At 43.8% G+C, this 25,207-nt stretch overlaps 3 protein-coding genes across 6 annotated transcripts; 1 reads left to right on the forward strand and 2 right to left on the reverse strand.

The window, feature by feature from the left end:
• Positions 1–374: 374 nt before the first annotated feature.
• Positions 375–3,449, reverse strand: gins1 (GINS complex subunit 1). 3 transcript variants are annotated; one of them, XM_023963801.1, is made up of 7 exons: positions 3,221–3,449; positions 1,647–1,708; positions 1,086–1,181; positions 925–1,015; positions 738–854; positions 598–672; positions 375–519 (listed from the first exon to the last, which is right to left on the reverse strand). In XM_023963801.1, exons 1-7 carry the CDS (start codon positions 3,266–3,268, stop codon positions 451–453), a joined length of 558 nt encoding a protein of 185 aa, XP_023819569.1. In that variant the 5' UTR covers positions 3,269–3,449; the 3' UTR covers positions 375–450. The 3 variants fall into 3 exon arrangements, with proteins under 3 accessions (XP_023819569.1, XP_020565024.1, XP_004077053.1); XM_020709365.2 differs by lacking the exon at positions 3,221–3,449 and adding an exon at positions 2,992–3,157 and having other exon boundaries at positions 1,647–1,711; XM_004077005.4 differs by lacking the exon at positions 3,221–3,449 and adding an exon at positions 2,878–3,157 and having other exon boundaries at positions 1,647–1,711.
• A 6,164-nt stretch (positions 3,450–9,613) lies between these two features.
• On the forward strand, positions 9,614–17,158 carry abhd12 (abhydrolase domain containing 12). Its single transcript, XM_020709364.1, has 13 exons — positions 9,614–9,725; positions 9,813–9,939; positions 12,069–12,190; positions 12,578–12,683; positions 13,166–13,316; positions 13,399–13,444; positions 13,538–13,670; positions 13,746–13,783; positions 15,509–15,588; positions 15,679–15,761; positions 16,117–16,195; positions 16,691–16,818; positions 16,893–17,158. The coding sequence occupies exons 2-13, from the start codon at positions 9,815–9,817 to the stop codon at positions 16,927–16,929; spliced, it is 1,128 nt and encodes a 375-aa protein (XP_020565023.1). The 5' UTR covers positions 9,614–9,725; positions 9,813–9,814; the 3' UTR covers positions 16,930–17,158.
• A 287-nt stretch (positions 17,159–17,445) lies between these two features.
• pygb (glycogen phosphorylase B) lies at positions 17,446–24,514 on the reverse strand. Of its 2 annotated transcripts, none has more exons than XM_011484217.3 (20): positions 23,765–24,514; positions 23,164–23,265; positions 22,937–23,015; positions 22,665–22,768; positions 22,467–22,598; positions 22,175–22,286; positions 22,019–22,101; positions 21,787–21,930; positions 21,482–21,574; positions 21,261–21,407; positions 21,020–21,114; positions 20,752–20,866; positions 20,563–20,664; positions 20,338–20,485; positions 20,179–20,237; positions 19,961–20,102; positions 18,619–18,826; positions 18,371–18,505; positions 18,143–18,209; positions 17,446–17,986 (listed from the first exon to the last, which is right to left on the reverse strand). In XM_011484217.3, exons 1-20 carry the CDS (start codon positions 24,005–24,007, stop codon positions 17,822–17,824), a joined length of 2,475 nt encoding a protein of 824 aa, XP_011482519.1. In that variant the 5' UTR covers positions 24,008–24,514; the 3' UTR covers positions 17,446–17,821. The 2 variants fall into 2 exon arrangements, with proteins under 2 accessions (XP_011482519.1, XP_004077055.1); XM_004077007.4 differs by having other exon boundaries at positions 20,951–21,114; positions 23,765–24,512.
• Positions 24,515–25,207: the final 693 nt, after the last annotated feature.

Below are 25,207 nucleotides of genomic sequence, written 5' to 3' on the forward strand. Positions count from 1 at the left end.
ATTTCATGTAATCCATGGACACCAGTGAAGATCACAAATCATTGAGGAAAAAAGGTTCAGCGCACTGTCTAGTGGGTCTAGATGACCCAACTCCCAATGTTAAAGTGCCTAGGATAGCACAAGGGTTAAAAGATTGGGGGGAAAAAAAAACATGACTGAGTCACGTGATTTTGTGACATCCCTGCTGACCTGCCCCACTCTGAATACAGTGACATTCTTCTGTTAAAACTACTTTCCAAACCGTTGTTTCAGCACCAAATGTAGCTTCAACTAAAGTTTGATATCTGCTGATTTTCTTCACTATTCAGGTAAAATGATTAAAATGCATCAAGATTTTTAATTTTTTTTTGCACTGCAAAAAATAAGTCGCAAGATTGGTTTATTAAAGTGATTTATTACAACATAGGACAGTTGGTTCTTTGAAGGGGTGTCTACAAAGCCCCGCCCACTTTAGGACAGCACATGCTCCAGGACGCCCTGACGAATCAGATGCTCACATTTCCAGCGCGGCAGGAAGTGCTGTAGAGAAACACGAAGTCAGAACATTTAAGGGATTCTAATTTTACTCAAATCCAGGGGGACTTCTTCCTGTCTCACCTGGCTGTTCTTCTTCAGCAGGATAATCGTCCCGTCATCAATTTCAAACTCGCCATGGTCCTTAATGCACCTCACCTGCAAGTATAGGTGTCAGGATGATGTCAACACTATGAGGCGGGGCTTTGGGTTAGAGGTCTCACCTGAATATACAGACTCTTTGGGGGCTTCATGTCCTGTGTTATGTCGAGACCCTCCCCTCCCCCGATGGAGCGCATGAAGGAGGCCAGAGACTTCTTATACTGACTGAACCACTCCACCTGTCACACATGGAGACAGCTGTTACAGCTGCCAACAGGTGAAACCTGCAGGAAGTGATGTCACACTGACCTCCTCTGCACACATGTGAAAGCGGACGTTTGCCGGCAACACGCTGCCGTACTCCCAGCGGAGTGCTCTGATCCTCAGCAGCCGGTCATAACTAGACAACAGACAAACATCAACAACACCAGTCATGTGATCTAACCTGTTCTGACTGTGGGCGGGGTTACAGGTAGGCGGTGACACAGCGCTGGTTTCGGAGCAGGCAGCTGTGTCGGAGCTTGATGGAGGGGATGAAATCGGAGCGCCCCGCCTTCGCCTCGTTCCTGAAAACAGACAATCCATTGATGTTTCTGGGTTCTGACCCGATTAGACAGATCAGCTTTAGTCTGATTTTTCATGTATCCACAGACCAATATAATTGTGTCATTGATTATTACATAATTACACGGATATTGTTTGCTCTGTCCTCCACAGACATACACTGCAAAAACAAGCCCTCTAAGTAAAAAATTCTTAAAATTAGAATTTTTTTGTCTTGCTTTTTCATGAAACAAGGTATTTTTACTTTCTTAAGATTACGTTTTTGCTGTTTGCACACTTACCACTGGTTTTAGACCCAAAGATCAGAGGTCAGTGAATTTGGATCATCAATGTTAAAGCCTTCCTTTTGACATTTGAGGCAATTAGATTTTTCTTTAGTTTGTAAGTAAAAAATGTTTGTTCTGTTTCTGGATCAGAACGGAGAACAAGCACACAAAACCATCAAAACCTTGTGTGTGGGGACTCACACGTCAGCCTGGTTCTGGTCATACAGAGACTCCATCTCCTGTAGAACCTGCCGGAGTCCATCCTCCTAAAAAATACACGGAGCCACAGTTTAAAGTTCTGCAACATAGAACCCTAAAGACAGTTTTTGAGAACAATGACATGAGGCTGCACTACTTTTCATCCCTTCCTGCATATAGGTTTTTAAAACTCTTTGGTGTAAACGCCACTTGCGAAAAATATCTGTGAAGCATGGAGGTGGAAGCATCATGCTTTAGGGCTGCTTTTCTGCAAAGAGGACAGGATGACTGACAGGTATCAAGGAAAGAATGAATGGGGCATTGAATGGTAAGATTTGGGGCAAAAGTGAGGGCACTGGGGATGAAAGATGGCTGGATCTACCAGCAGGAAACTGATCCCAAACACATCCCCATGGCAACGAAGGGGTGGCTACATAAAAAGCAAGGTTCTGAAGTGGTTTAGTCAGTCTCTGGACCTCAATTCAATAAAGAGAATCTGTGGAGGGACTTCATCCTAGATCCTAAGATCTACATGGAGGAGTGACCCAAATAACAGCCGCAGTGCAAATCTGGTAGAGATCTACAGATAACCTTTGACGCCGGTGATTGACAACCGGGTTGCATTACAAAGTTTTGACGTCAATTATAGTTTTGACCAAATATTTATTTTTTACACCTTTATAAAAAACATTATTTTGCATTTGATGCAGCCTCTAGTTCCATTTATAAGGAGTTTTTCATCTCAATGGGAATTTCCAAGTTAATAAAACAAACAAATCATTTACCAAACATACATTTTCCTTTTTTTGAAAAAAAAAATTAAGTGAAGAAGTTTGTGATCAATAGAGTCAAATCAGAAATGTAAAGCAGCTGTCTGACTGGAAGAAACAGCCTCAGAGTAAACTCGAGCAAAAAGCCTCATGGGGTGGTTGTGGTGCTGAGGCAGAGCGTCCTCTGACCGCAAAGTCTCAGGTTCGGTTCCCACTTTGCCGGCCCAGGTGTCCGAAGCTTGGACAAGACACTAAACTCCACTTTGCTCCTGATGTACTCTGCCAGTGGGACTAATGAATATAAAACGTTTTGGTATAAAAATCGCTATTTAGAAAAATACGCCATTTGTATGTAGCTTGCTTGTTTAGTTTACAGGAAGTGTGTTGTGTGTATCAAGGGCTTAGATCTGATACGAGCCCAGCTTTCAACAGAGTCCCGCCGCGGCTCGAGCCGCCTCACTCACGTTAAAGGCGGGCAGCTGTCCATCGCTCAGCCGCTGCAGCTCCCGGACCAATTCGACGGCTTTCTCACAGAACATCATCAAACCGAATCGCCACACACGAACCCGAGCCCTTACCGGCGCTGAACAGTGGCTTTCGCGGGAAAAGTTATGTTTTGGTCACGTGGCTACGTGACATGAAATGATGGAGGCCGGCTTGGGACAAAATCCAAAGTGGTAGAATTGGGAAGGCGCTGTTTGCGAGACGGTCCGGCGACCTCCACGCTTTCCTCCGACGTAACAACGTGAGTTTTTTTTATTATTATTATTTTTGTGTAAATGAATGTTAAATCGTTTCCAGTTGGACTTCCGGTCTGCTGACTGACAGGCGATAGACCAAACCCATCGAGCTCATCGCCTCGCGGGTTGTTTTCTCTGATCTCTTGCCGATTCAAACTAATGCTGTGTTCAATTACTTCCAGAGAGAAGTGCGGCCTTTCATCAGTTCATGGGGGTATTCCAGGAAACATGTTTAAACTACCCTGGCTGTATCCCTGAACTCTGGCTGAAATCCGCCTGAACTTGCTTACTCTGGGTATGTCGGTTCCAAAAGACCGGATATGAATTGGCGTAATTACGCTCGACTTGGTAACCCTGGGTTAATGCGCATGCACGGCGAGTACATAAAGACATTCTCAATGGATCGCCGAATTCAGGAGTCACCATGGAAACGCGTGGAGAAAAAAAGAGAAAGGGAGTCTGAGATTTTAATGACGGCATATGAAGATTATACGCCCATAAAAATATCAATACGGCTGCATCAGCAAAAGAACGAGTTTCTGCTAAATAACGGACAAGGTAAACGCATCAGTTTCTCATTTCTATTGTCATTATGCCGCACATCTGAGGGTGTCGCTATAGCCATTGTACAGAGGGTATAAAAGGAAGTTGATGTGTGGTTGCCATGGTACTAGCTTCCTGTGAGAAAGCCGGTTAGCTCAGAGAGCAGCGTTAGTTGGCTCGAGCCGAGAGTGTGGATCACGGCAGAGGTAGATCGTGTTTTTTCGGGGGTTTACAGACTGGGCGTGAGGTTTTGGAATACTGTGCCCTGCTGTCCCGTTTTAGTTTTTTTTTTTTTTGGTTTTGTGTTTTGTTTATCCGCTCCTCACGGAGCTCACCCGGCATGATTGACTAATCAAGTGAAGTGCAGGAGAGGACTACTTCTTTTATTTTGTTGTCATATCTTTGTTAAAGTCACTTCCTCTCATTTATACTGGACATTGTTTTATAAGTGCCGTATCTGACCGAGTGGGCTGTGCATCAGAGTGTTCTGGCATGTTTGAATTTTTTTATTATTGTTTTTTTTTTTTTTTTTACATCGATTGTGATTTTCTTTTATGCACGTTTGCTATGGTGTCATCGGTATGGTATCGTACTGCAAAGAATGATCCTGTGTTAATAAAACTCTGACTTGCTTCACAGCGGTTATCAGTTTTTACTCGGTGCAACATTTATATAACTTATCCAACTTAAATTAATTCTTTCAATTGGTAACAAGTAATTGAGTTAAATTTATTCAACCTAATTTCTTACGTCTACCCAACTCAAAATATTTTTTTACAAATCATATTTATATAACTAAGTCATTTTACTCCAATTCAATTAAATGTTTTTCCATCTTTATTGTCTTTCTTGAACTCTCATGTCTAAGTTTAAACCTGCAGATATTCTCATTTTAGAACAATGAAATGATTGAAGCAAAATTGAATTGTATCATGACACGATATTTTTTACAATTTCTCTGACTTTGACATTACATCACCGGGGCTTCTAAATAAACTCCTCTTCCTCCCTCTCACTAATAGTGCAGAAAGAATTGCACTTAACAGGACAAATAACTCGACAAAACACAGTAAAAAAGCTACAACTAAACACATTTGGTCAAAAACCCACACTCAAACCCAAATCCATGATATCCCACAATTACTTGCGCTGCCGATCTAACAGCAGCACCAAAATTACACCTACTTAATTGAATTAATTTAAATGAAGGTAAAATAGCTGTAACTGTGTAAGTTTTAAGCTGACTTAACTGAAAAAAGATTTATCTTAACTGAAGCAAATTAAGTTGGAGCATTGTAAAAAAAAAAAAAAAGTTTATCTTTCCAACATAAGTGGTCTTATCACCCTCTCACAGTGGATAAAGTATTATCTGAGCTTCTTCATCCACTAAATCGTCTTCAAATGGACACGTCATGCTCCTTCACCTCTCTGAAAACAAACTAACCTTCAACTAAACCTGCTCCAGACCAGGTTATGTTCAGAGCATGAGTTGCTATGGCAACTTGACATACCCTGAAACATACCTCCGTTTTTGGAACCCAAAGCTGAGGTTATCCACTTCCTTAGCCTCGAACTTACCGTGGGAGCTAGCATAACCTGCTTTTTGGAATACCCCCCAGGCGTGTCGATACGAGTCTGTTAACAAGTTTTACATAGAACAGTAAAAACTAACTCCATCTTATTTCCTAATGGCGGGTTCTTTGGTTTTAAAAACAGAAATGTATTGTAATCTGTTCAAGCATGTTCTCCTGACCTTTACCCCCTATATCTTTAGCTCAGAGGAGAATGAGGCATTTGAGCCCAGTAGACGAGAGAATGTATAGGAGTTAACAGTGGCAGGGAGAGGGCCACTCCAATGTTGACCAATCCTCATCTTTCTGTAACATTAACTCCTAATTAAGGTACATGGGCAGTTTGACTCCATGTTTCATTTTGAAGAAAAAATTGTTTTTGTTGTTTTTAACTTGTTCTTGTAGCGTTTTTCTGATGATGGTGAGCATGCATGAAGAAAATTAAACTTAAAATTGCATTTCTGAGTATTTCTTTATTTAATTCGTTGTGAATGAAGAGTAGATGAAAAAATGACATTTTAAATAGTTTATTATTAAGTGTGACTTAGAAGATATTTCGGTAAGCCACAAACTTTTTGATGCATCCACTTGTAGACAAATAGATCCATTAAAGTCTTCGTTTTCCTTGTCTGACCTGACATCTGGATGAAAACTCTACGACTGGATAGCTCCAATGTTGCAATGCTCACTGTTTTCGTTGCACCAGGGGGGTATTCCAGAACGCAAGTTTAAACTACCCTGACTTTAACCCTGAACTTTGGCTGAAATCCGCCTGAACTTGCTTACTCTGGGTATGTCGGTTCCAAAACACCGGATATGAGTTGGCGTAATTACGCTTGACTTGGTAACCCTGGGTTAATGCACGTGCACAGCAAGTAAATAAAGACATTCTCAATGGATCGCTGATTTACGGAATCACCATGGAAACACGTGGAGAAAAAAAGAGAGGGCTATACTATAGTGAGACGGAGTCTGAGATTTTAATGATGGCGTATGAAGATTATGTGACCATCAAAAAAGTAACACTGGTGCATCAGCAAAAGAAAGAGTTTCTGCTTGGTAGGGCTGCACGATATGAGGAAAACTGGCGATATGCAATATTGGTAATTAATATTGCGATAACGATATAAATTGTGGTATATAAACAAATAGCAAAACAACCAAAAACATCATTTCCATTTCACTGCAACAGTTTAAAAATTATACTCCAACTGACCCTTGTCGACGTAGGAGGCAAACATCAAACATAAAAGGGCTCATCTGATTGGTCAACAATGTAAATGGGTCCTTCTGATTGGTCAAATGCATAAAGGGATTTATTTCATTTGTTCAATATTTCAAGCTGCCATGGGTTTGTTTTAGCACATTTAAGGTAATCATTTATTGCGATTGCGGTATATTGTGCAGGCCTACTGATTGGAGAAAAATAACGGACAAAGTAAACGCACAAGATCTATAAAACTTCATCCATACGTGGTCTTATCACCCTCTCACGGTAGAAAAACTATTATCTGAGTTTCTTCTTCCACTAAATCATCTTCAAATGGACACGCCATGCTGCTTCACCTCTCTGAAAACAAACTAACCTTCAACTAAACCTGTTCCAGACCAGGTTATGTTCAGAGCATGAGTTGCTATGGCAACTTGACATACCCTGAAACATACCTCCGTTTTTGGAACCCAAAGCTGAGGTTATCCACTTCCTTAGCCTCGAACTTACCGTGGGAGCTAGCATAACCTGCTTTTTGGAATACCTCCCAATGTTAGATTGGGGTTGTAAGGGGCTGTAAGCTAGTAAGAAGGTGTAAACAGATGGATGGTAAATGGGGGCAGACTCACAACAGTACCGCCCACAATTTAAGGGCGAATTTTTAATAAACTGCTGCCACTCTGCAGAAACTATGTCCTAGAAAACCACACAGGTTTTTTTTATTCGGGCTAAAAATCATACTAATCATAATTAATTTAACAAAAGATGACTGGAGTGAGACGTTAAATCTTGCACCCAGAGATGATTTAAGATTCTGAGGACTTGAACTGTTTTGTTCTGTAACAACAGGTGTTATCTGAGGAACACCTGTCATGACCTGAAAAGGGACTCATGAGAGCATTCCCAAGATCTTCCTGATTGAACTTATTCCTTAAAGACTTTTGATGTGATTAGGACAAAATCTCAGTTTCTGTACAATTTTAAAAGAAGTCGTTTTCACAAATTTTGCTTTTCTCTCGCTTCAGATATCCTGATCTGCAGATGATCAATAAAAATAACTTTTTACAGTTATTATCTTCAGAGGACATTCTTTCTGCTGCTTTAAACTCTGACCCAGTTAGAAACAGTTTGAACAGTCTCCGACCTTCAGATCCGTCCTAATTCTGTCATTTGAAGAACAGAAACTGCTGAAGATGCTGTCTGCTGCCCATAAAGCTGACACAGTTTACTGTTCACATGCAAACTAAAACCTGACTGCAGCTAACAATTTTATACGGTAGTTTGAAGATCACTCCTTCAGTCCACTACAAGGAAATTTTGTGGCTATGTTTTTTATTTGGTGCAAACATCAGGGGGGTATTCCAGAAAGCAGGTTATGGGAGTTACCCCGGTAAGTTTGAGGCTAAGGAAGCGGATAACCCAAGCTTTGGGTCCAAAAACAGAGATATGTTTCAGGGTATGCTTAGTTCCCCTGGCAACTCATGCTCTGAACATAACCTGGTCTGGAGCAGGTTTAGTTGAAGGTTAGTTTGTTTTCAGAGAGGTGAAGCAGCATGGCGTGTCCATTTGAAGATGATTTAGTGCAGGGGTGTCAAACTCGTTTTCACAGAGGGCCACATCAGCATAGGGGTTGTCCTCAAAGGGCCAAATATAACTTATACATGTAACTAAATGTAATGAAAAATAAATGTAACTACTCCTTAATGTTAAATAACTCATTTATTATAACTTTTTAAAGTGAAAATTACAGTTGCATAGAAAACATATGTGTGTTTGTTACTCTAGCATAAATCCTTTTAAATTTTGTCCGCTCATTAAAACCCACAATCAAACTGTCCAAGTGAATAAAGAAAAATGACATAAAACTGAGCTAGAAAGAACATGTATTACACGTGTAACATTTTACAAAAAAAGGCTGCACACAGCCTGCAAGACCTGCAAACATTGAATAATGAAAACTGCAGCTACACATAAATAATATGTAATCAACTAAAAAGAAAATTGTATTTTAAGAAATTAAAAACTTTTATGCTCGCGGGGCACTTAAAGTGACATGGCAGGCCACATTTGACCCCCGGGCCTTGAGTTTGACATGTGATTTAGTGGATGAAGAAGCTCAGATAAAACTTTTTCCACCATTAGAGGGTGATATGGTGACATATGGATGTTGGAAAGATAAACTTTTTTACATGGATCTAACTTAATTATTTGCTTCAGTTAAGATAAATCTTTATTTTGTGTTCAGTAAACTTAAATATAACACATACTTATCAGACAGTTATTTTACTTTAATTCACATTGATTCAATTAAGTAGGTGCAACTTTGGTGATGCTGTTAGATCGGCAGTGCAAGGAATTGTGGGATACCATTCCCTTTGCCTGTCTGGAGAGATTGGGGTTTAAGTGTGTTTTTTTGACCAAATGTGTTTAGTTTTTTTTACTGTGTTTTGCCTAGTTATTTTGTCCAGCTCGTGCTGGTTTGCGGCGCCTTCCGTCCGTGAAACCAGGGTTCAAATCCGGGCTGCTCCCTATTCCCTTCTCTGCTTCTGTGCCGGTCCCAAGCCCGGATAAATTGAGAGGGTTGCGTCAGGAAGGGCATCCGGCGTAAAACATTGCCAAGTTAACCATGTGACTCATCCTCGAAAGAGAGGTTGTTTCGCTGTGGCGACCCCTGATGGGAAAAGCCGGAACAGAAAGAAGATTTTGTTCTGTTTTGTTTAATTCTTTCTGCAGCATGAGTGAGGGAGAGGATGATGAGTTTATTTAGAGTTTATTTTGCATAACTAAATGCATGTTACATGTTGTAAATCCACTGCATGATTTATTTTAATGGTATAAAAATTAAAATATCTGCAGCCTCTAACTTAGACATATGAGAGTTCAAGAGGTACAATAAATTAAGATGGAAAAACATTTAATTGAATTGGAGTAAAATGACATTTAGTTAGATAAATATGTAAATTTCAGTTGTATAAACAACTATTGAGTTGGATAGACAGGAAATTAAGTTGAATAAATTTTAATACGAAGTCGGCGCACTCTAAACCGGTTTGTTTTGACACTCGTTGCTCCGACTTTCCTCGGCGGCAGTGGACGCAGCTCGCTGTGATCACGTGCGAAATCTCTTGCGCGCTGATTGGCCGCAGAGGATCCGGTTTTGGATCAGCCGCTCTCTGCGGGTCTCGGTGCCGCAACACAGAGGGACTCGGCTGCCATCCTCTGCGGCTGTCGAGCTTGTCACCGGTCAGGTTCGCGGCCTCCCTCCGCCGACACGTCTGCGCGGACGCTTCGCGCGCGCCTTCCCATCTCTCACGAGCCTTTCTGAACTTCCGCAGGGATGCGGAAGCGCAGGAGCCCGCTGTGCGCGGAGCAGGACAGCGACGAGGCGCTGAAGCGGCGTTCTGCGGACAGCAGCCGGCAGGACCCGCAGGAGGAGGGTAGCATGAAGAAACCGTTTAGGAGGTAAGACCGGACCGGGCCACACGTTTCAGAGCACTAGAGGATGGACGTAGGTCACGTGATGATGGAGAAAGAGTTTGTTGGGGAACATCAGAAGAAATAAAACCTGAAATAACATCTGTTTTGCTAAACCACCACAAGACAAAAAAGGACCGAAACCTTTTTTTTGTCTTGAAACAAGGTTCTTTTCACTTTAAGATGACTTTTTTGCAGTTTGCACACAGAAACTTTGACTTAAAGTTGCTGTGATTAAGTTGGTACTGTGGTCTTCTGGTCTGACTGGTTTCAGACAGACCCGGATCTGGTTGGACCTGATCAGCAGGTCAGGTCTAAATTCAAAATGAGATGCTGATAAGCCGTTGAGTTTTTTACTCAGGGGTTCTGGTTCAAAATCAGAACCCACATCCTTGCTTTGTTGTTAGTTCAGTGTCCTGAACCAACAACAAACAGGTTTGTGGCTGAGAACATGATGAAGGTGGGGAAGACCCAATTCCTAGGTCTGAGTCTGGAGGTCAAAAGTCAGCTCTGATCCAATTAATGTTTGGTTTTAGCAGAAAAATCAGAATAGTGTCAGCCAACAATTCCGGTCAGAACCAGTCCAGATCATGTGATCAGATAATCTACAACTGGCAGGCTCTTCTTCTCTTCATCCTCCTCTTCTTCACCCTGATCCGTGTTCACCGTTTGGCTCAAGCGCTTCAGTCCATTCTGGGTCATTCAAAACCAGATAATGGAGGCTTCTGATACCAAACACCACAGCAAGGTCAGACGTGTGTTTGAGCATGCACAGATGACCCGATTTGATGAGGTACTGAGCAGAACAGCTGAGCCTGTTTGCAGCACCACAGGAAGTGACATCAGTGCTGAGAGCATCGCTGGTTCAACTGCAGTCACTTATTTAGAAACTGATACTAAAAGGAGAAATTTTGAGTCAGCATCTTGGAGCAGGCCATGGGACGCTGCAGTTTGTCAGCTGATAGAAACGCACAGAACCTGCTTGGCTGGAGCAGAAACACCGTTAGCTCTGTGCAGAGGAGCTCAACCACGCTGCAGGGGTGTTCCTCTGAAAGTGAGCTCTGATCACCTACAGGGGGAAAAAAACCTTCATCTGAAGAACAAACTGCTCCTTTAGAGGTCAGGTGGTCTTCTTGTTGATCGATTCCTTCTCTCGTCTGCATTCTCTGACTCACTTAAAGACCTCCTTCCAAAAGAACATTGATTAGTCGATTGATTCATTAGTTTGTTTCAAGCATTTTGGCAACAAAAAAAAAATACAAAAATACACAGACAAAGAAACAAACACGTCAAATCTATTTAAGATATGAATTCAGATATTGATTATAAATTAAATAAATCAAAGACCTATTTGCCGTTGTGCATACACCTCCAACCCATTATATATGATGATTGTTATAGAAAGCTTAGTTCATTGCTTGAAACAGGAAAGAAGTGGACGTTTAGAAATGCACTTCTATATTATTTTACTTAACTCTTTTACATAGTTTCCATATTGATGGTTTATTGATATTTTTTTTCCCAAGCAATTTCAGCAGTAAAAACAGAGGGAAAAGACAATAAAAATTCATTCGTTGGTTTGAATAAATAGGGAGGATGAATCAGCACCAGTTTCATAGCAGTTCTGACATTAATCTTCAGGTTCAGCTCCTTTAAACTCCTTTTCTTCCAGATCTTTCATATTTTTCTCGCTGTTCTTTTATGCTGTTTGAATATAGTTTTTAGATCTAATGGAAAGTTCAAAGTTCAACCTTTCACCTACAAAGTTCTTCCAGTTGTGAATAATTCAGCAGATATCAGGCTATTTCACTTGATCTTTGTTTTTAAATTAATTGTTTTTCAGTCGTTTAGGTAAATGATGCAGAGGCATCCCCTTTCTCTCTGATCTGGGAGCAGCAGACTCCCTCTGCTCTCCATGAATCATTCAGCTGCTGGATCATGTGACCGTAAGCGATGGAGGATGTCAGGTTTCAGCTCAGGTTCCTGGGATCTCCTCACAGGGGTTCTCTTCTCTCAGACTGAATCCCATTAGAGTCGGAAGGCTTCCGGTCTAATGGTCAATTTGCAGCTCAGAGTGTCTTGATCTCACATCTCCTTGTGACCTGGTGTCTCCTCAGGCTCGGGCTGGTGGGTAAAATAAAGAGGATCTTCTTGGTGCTGATGATCATCTATGTGTCGATACCTTGCATTGTCAAGATCTTTCCTTCCATTCAGGCCAAACTTGTCTTCCTTAACTTTGGTGAGTTCTTCTAACTCTCCATCATGGAGAACATATCTGTAATAGGCACTCTGAGGATGTTAAGACTTTTTATCTCCAGAAAGAAACATCACAAATACATAGTTCTAATTTTATTGAATATCTAAAATCCTCCTGGAAGATGCAGAACAACCAAAATCTGGCTTATTGTCTTTCGTCACCTGACTCAGTCAGCTGCGGGAGGAGTTAAATCTCCAGTTTTGAGCTGTTTCTGACACATATTCTAGGTTTAGATGAGGATTTAGAAGTCAGTTGAAGACCAGACTGTTTTCTATAGAAACATTGTTATGAAGTTACAATGTGACTCGTTTATTTACCATCAATCAATGAGGAGCAGTCAGGTGACCTGTCTGTGGCTCCTCCCCTCAGTCAGGGTGCCGTTCTTCATAGACCTGAAGCGTCCGCAGGACCATGGCTTAAACCACACCCACAACTTCTACCTGGAGCCTGAGAGCGGCCTCAAAGCCGGAGTCTGGTAAAGTTCACACACATGCACGAACACATTCACATAAATGCACACCTGGAAACCCCTGGGTGCAGTAGGCCCCCCTTCCTTAAGCGGGGGCTATCAGGCGGCTCTGTTCAGATGTTTGCTGATGATGATTTATTACTTTGGCTTTGCATTCATGAAAAAAACCTGACCGCGCTCAGATGTCACGTGTAATCCTGCTAGTTTCCACCTGGAGCAGGGACACACAATCAGTCTGATCCCTGACACACACCCCTCTACGCACACACCACCACCACCTGCGACCAGCTGATCCTCTTAGTTTCAGAACACAGACGGATTCTCCAAAATCCCCTAAGTACCTGCTTCAGTTATTTTCAGTAAAACACAGCATCAGGACAAAAGGGGGCAGAGTTATGGGACAGTTATGAAGTTATGAAGAATTTATCAAACTAACAGTCAAGCTGGTGATTAGTGGTGATGATGATGATGAAGATGATGTGTTCCAGGCACACGGTTCCCGCTCAAATGTGGAGAGAAGCTCAGGGTAAAGACGGCAACTGGTACCTCTCCACGTTCAGCTCCTCCAACCCCGTCATTCTCTATCTCCATGGTAACGCAGGGACCAGAGGAGGAGACCACAGAGTGCAGCTATACAAGGTCATTTTCCAGTTGGTTGAGAGGAAGCAGCTGACAGGGTTTACCTGTTGCATGTGATTCATTCTTGCCCGTCTTCTTTCAGGTCCTCAGCTCGTTAGGCTACCACGTGGTCACGTTTGACTACAGAGGTGAGGAACTGTCGTCTCTCAGAAGAGAAGCTGAAGAGGAGCGGCTAACTAACCCGTGCACACGTCTGAATGCATGTGTGTGTGTGCGTGCAGGTTGGGGGGATTCGGAAGGTTCGCCGTCAGAAGGCGGGATGACATCAGACGCACTCTTTGTCTATGATTGGCTGAAGCAGCAAATTGGAAAAACGAAGCCGCTTTACATCTGGGGCCACTCTCTGGGAACAGGGTAACACACCTGCGCACACACGTGCACAAACGTCTGCGTGTGTTGTATCAGGATCAAATCTGTTTCCTCTTTCAGAGTCGCCACAAACTTGGTGAGACGGCTGTGTGACAGAGGTGAGACATGCACACCCACACACACACATATACACAGAGCCAATGAAAATAAATAAATATGAAAACAAAGAATCCCAAAAATAAGATTAGGACATAAAAATAAAATGTATCAAAATAAATCGTTCATAGTTTTGTTTCTCTTGATGCTTTATGAAAGTCTGATGTGCACCAGCATGACAAGAATGAAAACTGATTTCTGCTTTCAAACCAAATTTTCTGTTTACAACCAAGACTGAAGGTTAAACTTAAACTCCTGGGATGCATTCCAGTTACAAACCAGCTGGTCGTGCTCTGCAATAGCTCACATTTACTGTGTTTCCCAGCAATCTGCAGCTCAACATCAGCCTGCAGGGGAGAGTTCAGACTGATGATTCTAGGTTAGGATGAACCTCTCACTGCTGGCATGCATTGGCAGCATAATCTATGGGTTATACGCAAAAAGCTGTGTAGAAGATCCAAAGATGCATTCTGAAAAGCTGTTAGATGTAACTTGCATAGCACTTTGGCTGCATTTACACTGCAGGTCTTAATGCTCATATCCGATTTTCTGACTATATCCGATTTTTTTGACGACCCGCTTACATCATCTTTTAAAAGTGACCCGTATCCGATTTTTGCATTTACACTACAATGCTGCAACTATCAAACGTAGACGTTCTGAGGACTACGTAGCTGCATTTCTGCATTCCGCGGACCTCCTTTGGACTTTTGTGTGACTGCGGTTGTCATGGAGGCAACGCAGCGACGGAAGGAGGCGTTGCCTTGGGCGCTCCTGAGGGGATGCACGGGGGAGTAAAAAGGGGGGCTGCTCGGCCGGCTTATGTGCTCTCTCTGAGTTTTGAATGAGGAAGTGTTTGCAGACGTGCTGAAATAACAGTTTGATCCAAGTGTTGAACCTTTCCTGCGCGATGACTTCTCTTTTTCCGACCGTGGTCAGAAGCGCACGGTAGATTTTCTCAAGGGCCGAAGGCGGATTCTGCACAGAATGGGTTAAGAAAGACTCCAAATCAATCTTTTGAGGGAGACACCTTCTTTTTATTACGGTTCTCCGACACTCTCCCGCTCCGCGCTCACACCCCCTCTCCTCTCCTTACACACACACACAAACACACAGCACGCGCGGTCGCCATCATACACACCCACACTCCGCAACACAACGGCTTCTAGCCTGTTCTACCGGTCATATCCGATCTGAGCCACATGAGAGGAAAAAATCGGAATTGGGTCACTTGAACCATGCAGTGTAAATGTGGCCTTATTTACCTTCTTCGAAGGCCCAAAGCACTTTAGTGACGGCCCCATGCACAGACTGATGGCAGCTCTGGTGCCAAACACTGGCGCCAACCTTCCAATCAGAGGTCGACCACCCTACCGCTGCACCACGGCTGCCCTGACAAAGAAAAAAAAATCTAAAGCAACAAAATGCTACAGTCTACCTCATTTGAAAAAAAAAAGGTCATTATACAGTGGATGTAGCTGTCTGTAGGTTCCCATTGTTAGAAACAGGCACTTGTGTTGTGATTTTCAGGAATCCTACAGGCCAACAATAGCTGGGTTGGCTCCAGCAACCCCCTGACTCTGAAAGGGATTTAGTGGCTTCTGAAGATGGATGGATGGGTTGATCTGTTGAATAGTTGTAGGATTGCAAAGTTTACAAGATGTGTTTACTGACTGGAATTTGTATTTTTACGAATGTTCAGTCAGAAATGTCTTCTGTGTGTTCAGGAAATCCACCAGATGCTCTAATCTTAGAGTCTCCCTTCACAAACATCAGAGAGGAGGCCAAGTGCCACCCGTTCTCCATGGTAACACATGCATTCACGCGTGCATCTTTCCTTGGTTTCTGAGAAAACGTAGAGCGTTGTTGCAGCCTCACACCGGTGTTTGTGTTTCAGGTGTACAGGTATCTCCCGGGCTTTGATTGGTTCTTCCTGGATGCCATCACTGCCAACAACATCCGCTTTGCCAGCGATGAGAAGTAAATTTTCACTTCCTGTCTGCAGATCATGTGGTCAGCAATCTGGTTTGCTGAACTTGTCAGAGCACGATGTTTCGTTTTGATAAGATTTCAATAGGAACATGTGAGCAGCACCTCTATGGCCACGCCCACTCTGATATAAATTGCAGTGAAATGAGTAACAAACAGATCTAGAAAGAACATGAGTGTTTGAGGTTTCTGGTACTTCACCTTCACGTCTTCAGTTTTACATCATGACAGGTCTCTGATCTCATATTTTATCTCCAGTATTGTTGGAAAACAAGTCCCTGTATGCTGCAGCAGCATTTTTTGACCAGGTCATGACCTGCAGTTAATAGACTGTTTGTTTGTGCAGCGTAAACCACATTTCCTGTCCAATGCTGATACTCCACGCGGAGGACGACACTGTGGTTCCTTTCTATCTTGGAAAAAAGGTACAGAGTTGCTCAGTTCAAAGGTCCAAACTGCAGGAAGTCACACCTGTTCAAAGTGAAATTCTATTTTCCCACTTCACTGCTTTGTGTCAGAATGTAAGGGAAATCTCATGATTCAAACACTTCTGAAAGTTTCTTTTTCTTCTTTTTAAGAACATTTTTGTTTACACTTCTTGTCTGCTTTGACTCTGATATCTGATCAGAAACTGGGGGGAAAAATCTATGATGTTTTAGATGTTATGGCAGAAGAGCAAATGTGAGAAACTTGGATTTCTTCAAAACGTTGATGCTTTCATGTTTTAGAAAATGTTTTAAGGGAGAAACTCTTTGGCACTAAAGTAAATCTTTGACTCAGATTTTATTTTTTTCTTAAAGCTTTTTTGTAGCCAGAAAACAGAATTTTTGAAGCAGAACCTCAAAAATGGTGGGATCTTGTGGATGTTTAGAACTTTCCTCAGCAGTCTGCTCTTCTGACCTTTGACCTCTGTCCTTCAGCTCTACAGCATGGCGTCGCGCTCGCAAAGCCTCACCGGTCACAAGGTCCAGTTTGTGCCATTCCCGGCATCATTGGGGTACAAACACAAGTTTATCTACAGGAGCCCGGAGCTGCCAAGCATCCTCAGGTAGCGCCGGCGCCACTCACTCCAACCAGGGCAAGACCCTGAATGGCCTCACTGACATGCTGGTTTTGTTTCAGTGACTTCCTGGGCGTGGCTCACCCACTCGCACCATGACCCCCCCTTCTAACACGACGATTCTTTTTAATGAACTGAACATGCTCATCACCCCCCCAGCTTCAGGGCACACAGGGTTACCATGCCGGCTGTTTCTATGGCCAACCAGACCGTTCCTTCAAGGAGGATTCCCCCCACCCCCATGCTCCGCTCCATGGGATTGCACTCTGCAGGTTTTAGTTTGCTGCCTGTACCGACTTGAATTATAAATTAAATCTGTTTTATTTAACTTTGGTTCTGTTCCGGTCATTCCTAAAAACATGGGGCCAGAGTGTTGCCGGGTCGGCAAACTTTATTATGGGTTTCAGTTTCTCAACAGATTGTCCTGGAATTTTTTTTTAGTAAAAGTAAAAAAAAAAAGTTTGGATCACTGAGAAACCAAAGCAGCAGGTTATAAAAGGCAAACATGTTGCTTTTTAGTCAGCTCCATAGTAAACTCCTCCTTGGTTTGATTAAAAAATGTCACAGATAAAGTATATCGACTAGATAACCAGAGAAATGCAGATCACGCCAGCCTTTGCCCTCAGGAACAATGATATTTATTTCCTTTAGGATAAAACAGCAGCAGATGTAGGGGACTTAGAGATAAACTGAGCATTTATTTCTAGAGAATAAATAACCATTTTAGTCACTGCGATGTTTGCGACTGAAGTCAAGTTGAAGCTTCAACTTTTCCGAACCAAACCTCCTCAGTCCAGCTGCTTTCAAGAAACCGATGAAACAGGAGAAGAGTGAAGCCCCAGACGTTTCCAGCAGAATGGGAGCAGTTTTCACCAGATTCTCTTTTCTCCTGAATGCAGGCTGTTCAGCAGAACCCCTTTGCTGTAACTGGCAAACTTAAAAAAGGGTGAAGTAATGTTTCCACGTATGACAGACGGAACAATTGTGATCTTCAGCTTTGGGACTTCATTAACGGCTCATTGGGGGACGGTAATTTTATGTTAGATGGTTCAACGCCCCAGATCTCGCGGGCGTACTGGGAGATAGTTCTGTCGCTGGAGAACTTCCCTGCAGCTGCGATGTTCCGAATCACTACTTTGGTCCATTCTCTGGGGTTCTGCAAGGGAAGCAAACATCATCAGAACAGAAACCTTGGAAATGCAACGTTCAGCCTTACTGACAGTTATATTTTAGGACTAGTCATTTATGAAATGTGCAAGTGCACACAAGGCACGTATCGGTGTTCTGCACAGACTTCTGGGGTGTTGATTACCTCGTACAGCTCGCTGACTTGTTCTTGACGTTTTACGTAAGCTTCGTAATCTGCAAAAACCTTAAACCTGCAGAAGAAACGGCAAAACTAACTGTCAAAGTTAAAGCGATTGTGTATCTGCTGATTTACTGTTTTTGTTTAGCCAACAGTTTCCACCCATCAGTATCTACTTGGTTAAAGTGTTTACATGGTGCCATATTTTGCTTCTAGGGTCAGGCTGGTTTTTACCTGTCGTGCTTCATCAACATCTCAGTGACCTCTCTGAAAAGTTCTGGTTCTGAGGGACTGAAGTAACCCCTCTGGATCTGGTCCACAGCCAGTTTCAGTTCAGGCAGAGAATCATAGTACTCCTTAGCATTATAGCTGCAGAAAAGATGGGGTTATTGAGACTAATTAAATGCAAATTCTTTTTAGTACAAAACACAACCAAATCCAGTTTTAGGTGTGGGGTTAAGGCACCACACAAATGATCTCACCCTTTCCGGTCCAGTTCATCCACTTCCGCCACCTTCAAGCCAAAGATGAAGAGATTTTCTTCACCCGCTTCTTCAGCCATCTCCACAGTGGCACCGTCCATAGTGCCGATGGTCAGAGCGCCGTTCAGCATGAACTTCATGTTTCCTGTTCCAGACGCTTCTGTTCCTGCAGTTGAGATCTGCTCAGACAGGTCCGCTGCCGGGATCACTACGGCGAGAAGCAGCAGGGCGACAGTTTGAGCTGTTAACAGGAAATAGTCCCCTTCATCCACACTTAAAATTCTTTACTTTATTTTTTCTACTAAAGCCTGTCCAAAAATAAACAGACAAATGAAATTGAGTATATGTTTATATCTATAAATGTGTAATAAAAACAGAAGACATTTAGCATCACTGCAAAAAAGTCAAGACAAAGATTTGTGTTGTTCTTTTTTCCTGGAACACAAACTTTTACACCTGAAATGAATGAGAAAAAACTTCCATGCAATTTCATGCTTTAATAAAAAAGCTTTTCTATATTGTTTATAGAAATCTATGGAATGTCTAATAGTATACTATGCAAAGGCTCCAAGTGGAATTTTTTGGGACTGGGATGTCCACATAGGATTAACAGAACATTACTTTCTTTTCTTGCTCAAGTTTGCAGCGTCACCAAGAAGAGCCCAAAGGAAAAAGAAGATGACAATGATCTTTAGCCTTCCAGCATATTTATCACCCACCCTGATGAAAATGGTGTTTTTAACATGTTTTTGTGGCATTTTTCTGATGGAGGACATGGACAGAAAATTTAACTAAAATTGCATTTCTGAGTATTTCTTGATTTAAATTGATGTGAATCAAGAGGAGATGAAAAAACTCCCATTTGTAAAAGAGCATATTTGTGACGTGAAAAATACGCTGGGCGGGCCAAAAGCTCCCTGCTCTGTTCTGCTCTGCAGCAGGGAGGGGAAGGGGGGCGGGGTTGCTCCGTGCCTACAGTCCCATCCACAAATCAGAGGCACATTTCTAATTAACTACTGTCACTGCAGAAAGGATGTCCTCAAAATGAGACCGTTTTTTGGGGGGGGCTAAAACAGTATCATTGTGATAAAAAGACCACTGGAGACGCTTTTACAATAGATCAAAACATGATTATGGTTTGTCTTTGGTTAAGACAGATTTCTGGAGCAAATGTTTTACAACAATCCACAACACGTTAATGTGATGACATAACTTTAGCAGCGTTTCATGGATAATATGTTTTTTAAAATAATAAAGATAAGGCACATTTACAGTTTGTGATGTCTATTGCTGATAACTAGCTAAGTTGCTGCACAGCAATAAAAAAGCATTTGATCATCACCTTGCTCTGCCAAAGACACTCTGTAGTTCTCCAAGAAGATCACTTTCAGCTTGTCTCCCACTGCCGGGTCATTATTGACCACCTCACCCACTGAGGTGATCAGCTTAATGATCATCTTGGCCATGTGGTACCCAGGTGCTGCCTACAGGGGGGAGATGAAGAGCCTTAGTGATTGACAGATAGATGTGCATGTGGAAGAACAGATCGGTGCTTTCCACCTTTCCTCCAATCATAACAGTCCGGGGAACAAACGCTCTCTCTGGCCGCAGTTTGATTCCTGCGAACGAAAGCGTCGAATTGAAGCAGCTGCTCCACTAGGTGGCACCAAAGAGGAACATTTTAGAGCAGAGGTCTGTGCAGCATCTTGAGAGTCTTACTGTTGTAGAGCGTGATGGCGTGCAGACAGTTGAGCAGCTGCCTCTTGTACTCATGGATCCTCTTTACCTGGACATCAAAGATGGACTCTGGGTTCACCTTCACCTGACAGTGCTTCTGCAGGAATGCAGCAAACTTCAGCTTGTTTTCCTATGGAGACAAACGGGCTCTTGTGAGTGGACGGACAGACAGCTCAACAGGTGAGACACTGCAGGCCCCCCCTCTACCTGTTTGACTTTGGCCACATCCCTGATGAAGGCTTCATCGTCCACAAACTGTAGGATGTTCTTCAGCTGATATAGGTCTGTCAGGAAGTCTTCTCCTATCCTCTGCAGGACAAAACAAACCATGAAGCTCCTAAACATCATGAAGGTCTCTGCAGGTTTTCATCTGCTCCGTCTGTGGCGCTTGCATGCCTCAGCGATGATGTCAGCCAGGCCGGGATTACACAGCAATAGCCAGCGGCGAGGAGTTATGCCGTTGGTTTTATTCTGGAACTTGTCTGGATCCACCTGGTAAAAGTCTTTAAACCTGCAGAAACACCAGGGGACAAAAACAAAACTCAGTTCTGAACTATTGGATTGGCACAGCACACCGCCGGCGCGGCAGACGCACACTGTATTCTTGACGATGTCTGAGTGGATCTGCGCCACTCCGTTGACGGCGTGGGATCCGACTACGCACAGATGAGCCATGTTGATCCTTTTCGGGTCCCCCTCCTCAATGAGAGACATCCGCCGCAGACGGTCTACGTCGCCTGGAAACAGCGCGGCTGTCCTCTGAGGAACGACAAACATCTCTTCATTCAGAGACATCGGGAGTTAAAATCACTTTAAAATGTCTAATCTCCAAAACAGAACTTGACCCGGATATGCTTCATGGGTCATCAATAGCTAGACTTTGATGAGGAGCAGCAGAATCTCACATCCAGGTGCCTCTGGTTGATTTCATAGATGATCTGCAGATGTCGGGGCAGCAGCTGCTCGAACATGTAAACAGGCCAACGCTCAAGCGCCTCTGGCAGCACCGTGTGGTTGGTGTACGCGCAGGTACGACAGGTGATGTCCCACGCCTGAAAACATAGTAACACACAGTCAGAAATGTTGGGAAACCATCAGTAGTCTGCAGGGTCTCTGAAGACCCCACCTTGTCCCAGTCCAGCTTCTCCAGGTCCACCAGGACCCGCATCAACTCAGGGATCGCCAGAGCTGGGTGGGTGTCGTTCAGCTGGATAGCCACCTAGAAGACAGGAAAGAACAAGAAGGACGTGAGGCCAGAGAGTACAACTGCAGATGTAGTGCCCCCCTACTGATTCCCCCTTTTGAAACCAGCCAATCAGCAGCTGCCAGCTCTGGAGGCCCAACCCAAAGAGCTCAGACTATATCAAGGTTCAAAACCTTTTTCCAGTTTAAATTGTTGCACCAAAGCTTTCGTCTTCCTCGGTTTCTCACCTTGTCAGGAAATGTTTCGAAGGACGTGCGGACCGGCTCTCTGGAGCCAAACTTCGAAGACTTGAACCTGCGGATGATGTCCTGCAGCGTGGCGGCCACCACAAAATACTCCTGCTTCAGGCGAAGCTCTTTCCCCTCAAAAAACTGCACACAGACACACACAAGTCACACACATCCAGCAGCTGTGCGCATTTCTCTGCTCTGACATCACGTTTGTTGTGCAATCACTCACGTTGTCGTTAGGATACAGAACCCTGGAGATGTTCTCAGCCAGGTTCCGGTCCAGAACGGCTTGAATGTAATCTCCAACGTTAACTAGAGAAAGCGGAGGTCAATCTACAGGCCGGCCAACGTCTGCGTGCATGCACACAACTCTAATCAGACTCACAGTTCTGCAGGTTAAAGTCGTCAGGCGCTTTAGCCGACCAGAGCCTCATGGTGTTGACCGTGTTGTTATGGTAACCAGGGACTGGAGTGTCGTAGGGCATCGCTAGTACCACCTGGACACAACAGCTGGAATTTTATTTTCTTTTGCTTATTCCCATGAAAAAACATATAATTCTGAAGAACCATCTATTATCTCAGGGCTGCTTTCTCAAGATCCGGTGTGTCTGCATGATTTCCTGCCATTCTTGCTCTGCTCACCTGGATCAGGTGCGTTCCCCTGCCTCACCCCATACCTGCGTGTCAGTCCACTGCATCCCGCTCTCCGTCGCCTGCACTCGACCATAGAAGTGAACCGGCAGCATGTACTCGGGCCTCGCCTTCTCCCAGGGGTTTCCATATCGCAGCCAATCATCTGCCTCTTCTACCTAAAGGGCGGACCACTGTAGCAGCTCAACAGCACAACAACACATCAATCATGTGGGCCGGCCTACCTGCCATCCATTGCAGATTTTCTGATTGAAGATCCCAAACTCGTAGCGAATCCCGTATCCGTACGCAGCCAAACCGAGAGTCGCCATGGAGTCCAGGAAACAAGCTGCAGCATGCAGAAAGAGGCGGAGCCAATACAAAATGTGACATAAACTTGAATTAAAATTCTGTAAAAGAATTTACTTTTACTGAACTGAACAGCTTTGCTTATAGATTTAGTTTTCCTTAGCTTTGAGCAGGTTTCTGATCTGGTTCTTAGCAGGTAAAGACTCACCTGCCAGGCGGCCAAGTCCACCATTTCCCAGACCAGCATCCTCTTCAATCTCTTCCAACTCTTCAAGGTCCAAACCCAGCTGCGCCCACACACACGCGCAGGGGACGGTTGTTATAAAAACAGAGGAGCCCAAGAATGGATCCAAAAGACAAAGATCAACAGAGATGAATAACAAGTGCACACACATATATACATATGCAAATACAGGTGCACAGGCGAGTTGGTACCTGGTAAATGGCTTCATCGCAGGCGTTCTGCAGGCCCAGATTGATCATAGTGTTCTGCAGAGCTCGCCCCATGTAAAACTCCAGGGACAAGTAGTAGACCCTCTGTAGACAACAGCAGACCGTCAACCTGCATTTTTCTTCTGCTCCTGATTCACAGCTATTTGAATAAAGAACTACTCATAAATGAAATTTTAAATGGAATCTGTATCTATGTCCTCCATCCTCTCATAAATGCGAAACACACCAAAAACATGATTTTCCTGGAGTAGGTCTCTAAGGAAAAATGCTTCATTCTAAGTTAGGACCTCCTCTAGAACAGCATCAGTTGCCATGGCAACAGCAGAGAAGCTACTGCACACCGGCTGCTGTTTCAGCAGATCCATCAATCCTGATCCTGAACTTGATTTATTGTCAGACCGACAGAACTACTGGGGTTGAAAAACAAAACAACGTTTGACAATAGCGAACTTCTGATTTTTTTTTTTTTTTTTGTAGTTAACATTTTTTCTTCATCATGTGTGTAATCTCGATGTAAACGCCCATATGACTTGGACCTTCAGCGTTCAAGCTCACGAAAACTTCCGGGACCAGCCGAATGTACCTTCGGGTCCTTTTCGTAGTAGTTCTGCTGGGTTCGTATCCATCGGCCCACCACGTGGTCCCGGACCGTGTGGGCCAGGGCAAAGTAGTAGTCGCGGGGCGTGGCCACATTCCGGTCCTTCACGAGCGTGAAGTGCAGGTGTCGATTAAAAGTCCGTTTGATCTCCGTCACGTCCGCGAGCCCCGCGATCCCGCGCACGCTGATCTGCTTCCGCCTCTCGTGGTCTGTCACCGGCGCCGCCATATTGGCACTTCCAATTGGAGGGGGTAAGACACGAAGGAGGCTGCAGTAGAGCGCACCCGACAGGTGAAGCGAGGGGACCCCGGCGCCCCGCCCTCCGCATAACTTGGAGAAAAGAATGCGTGGCCTACACGGAACGAGAGGTTCAAATTTTCACGGAGGGATCGACCAATAAAAAGTTTCACAAAGAACTGGAATGATAAACAGGAGGTCTCACTTTGATTTTTTTTTTGGTCGTGCACAAAGGGGAATAGAAAGAACTGTCTCGGTCTGGCACCTGCGACAGACTGGCCAGCTTTCCAGGATGTCCCCTGCCTTCGCCCACAAGTACCGTGCCCCCGAACGGGACAAAACGGGTTTAGAAGATGAATGAATGAATGCCTCGGTCTGTCTTCAAACTCAAACAGTGTCTTAGTGCCACCCAGTGGTCTTATAAAAATAAAAATTGCACTCTCCCCCATGGTTTTGAACAACAAAAACTACAATATTTTGTTTTATGGCGGATGGCACACAGCGTTGAGGTGCATTACCACCTATTGCTTCTCCTGCTCAGGCTGCTCCATCTTCTGCTCCTGAACCCACAGGTATGTGTGACTTGCTCTACAACTCTGAGTTGAAACAGATGAGCCATTTCCAGAATAAGTTGTTCTATTTAGCATTTTTCAATCACTTACCTCATCAACTGCTACACTAATGTGATATTAAATGTTGTGACTCTAAACTCTGAAAAAGAGGTCATCAAGCTCTTGAAGGGTTTGGGAGTGGCTCTTAAAAAAGGCATTGTGGGTCAGTCCTTGGAGGACATGACACAGGACCAGATTCTGTTGGCTTCCACGCCACGGCTCCCTCTGCAGAGAAGTGGACCATGAAGGGGTCTGTCACTCGGAAGACTTCATTGGACGAGTTGTTGGTAGAAGCCTGTCCCAGCCCGTGCAACAGCTGGACCGAAACTCCCTCGTTGCAGATGCTTGTTGTGCTGAGGACCTGATCAGAAACATAGAAAGAAGTATCCGGGACCTCGTTCTTTAAAGATGTTCTGAACCGCTCTTAGTCTGACTCGTTACTATAGGACCTGTCTGCCATGGGAGACCCTAACAAGGGTGTCATCTCCAGACAGCTTAGCTCCTAGGATCACTGGAGCACGCAAACCCCTCCACCAAGGTGGCGGTTCACGGAGGGGAGTTTTTTGTTGTTGTTTTTTTA

The sequence above is a fragment of the Oryzias latipes genome, chromosome 15, assembly GCF_002234675.1.
Source record: "Oryzias latipes chromosome 15, ASM223467v1".
Lineage (NCBI taxonomy): Eukaryota > Metazoa > Chordata > Actinopteri > Beloniformes > Adrianichthyidae > Oryzias > Oryzias latipes.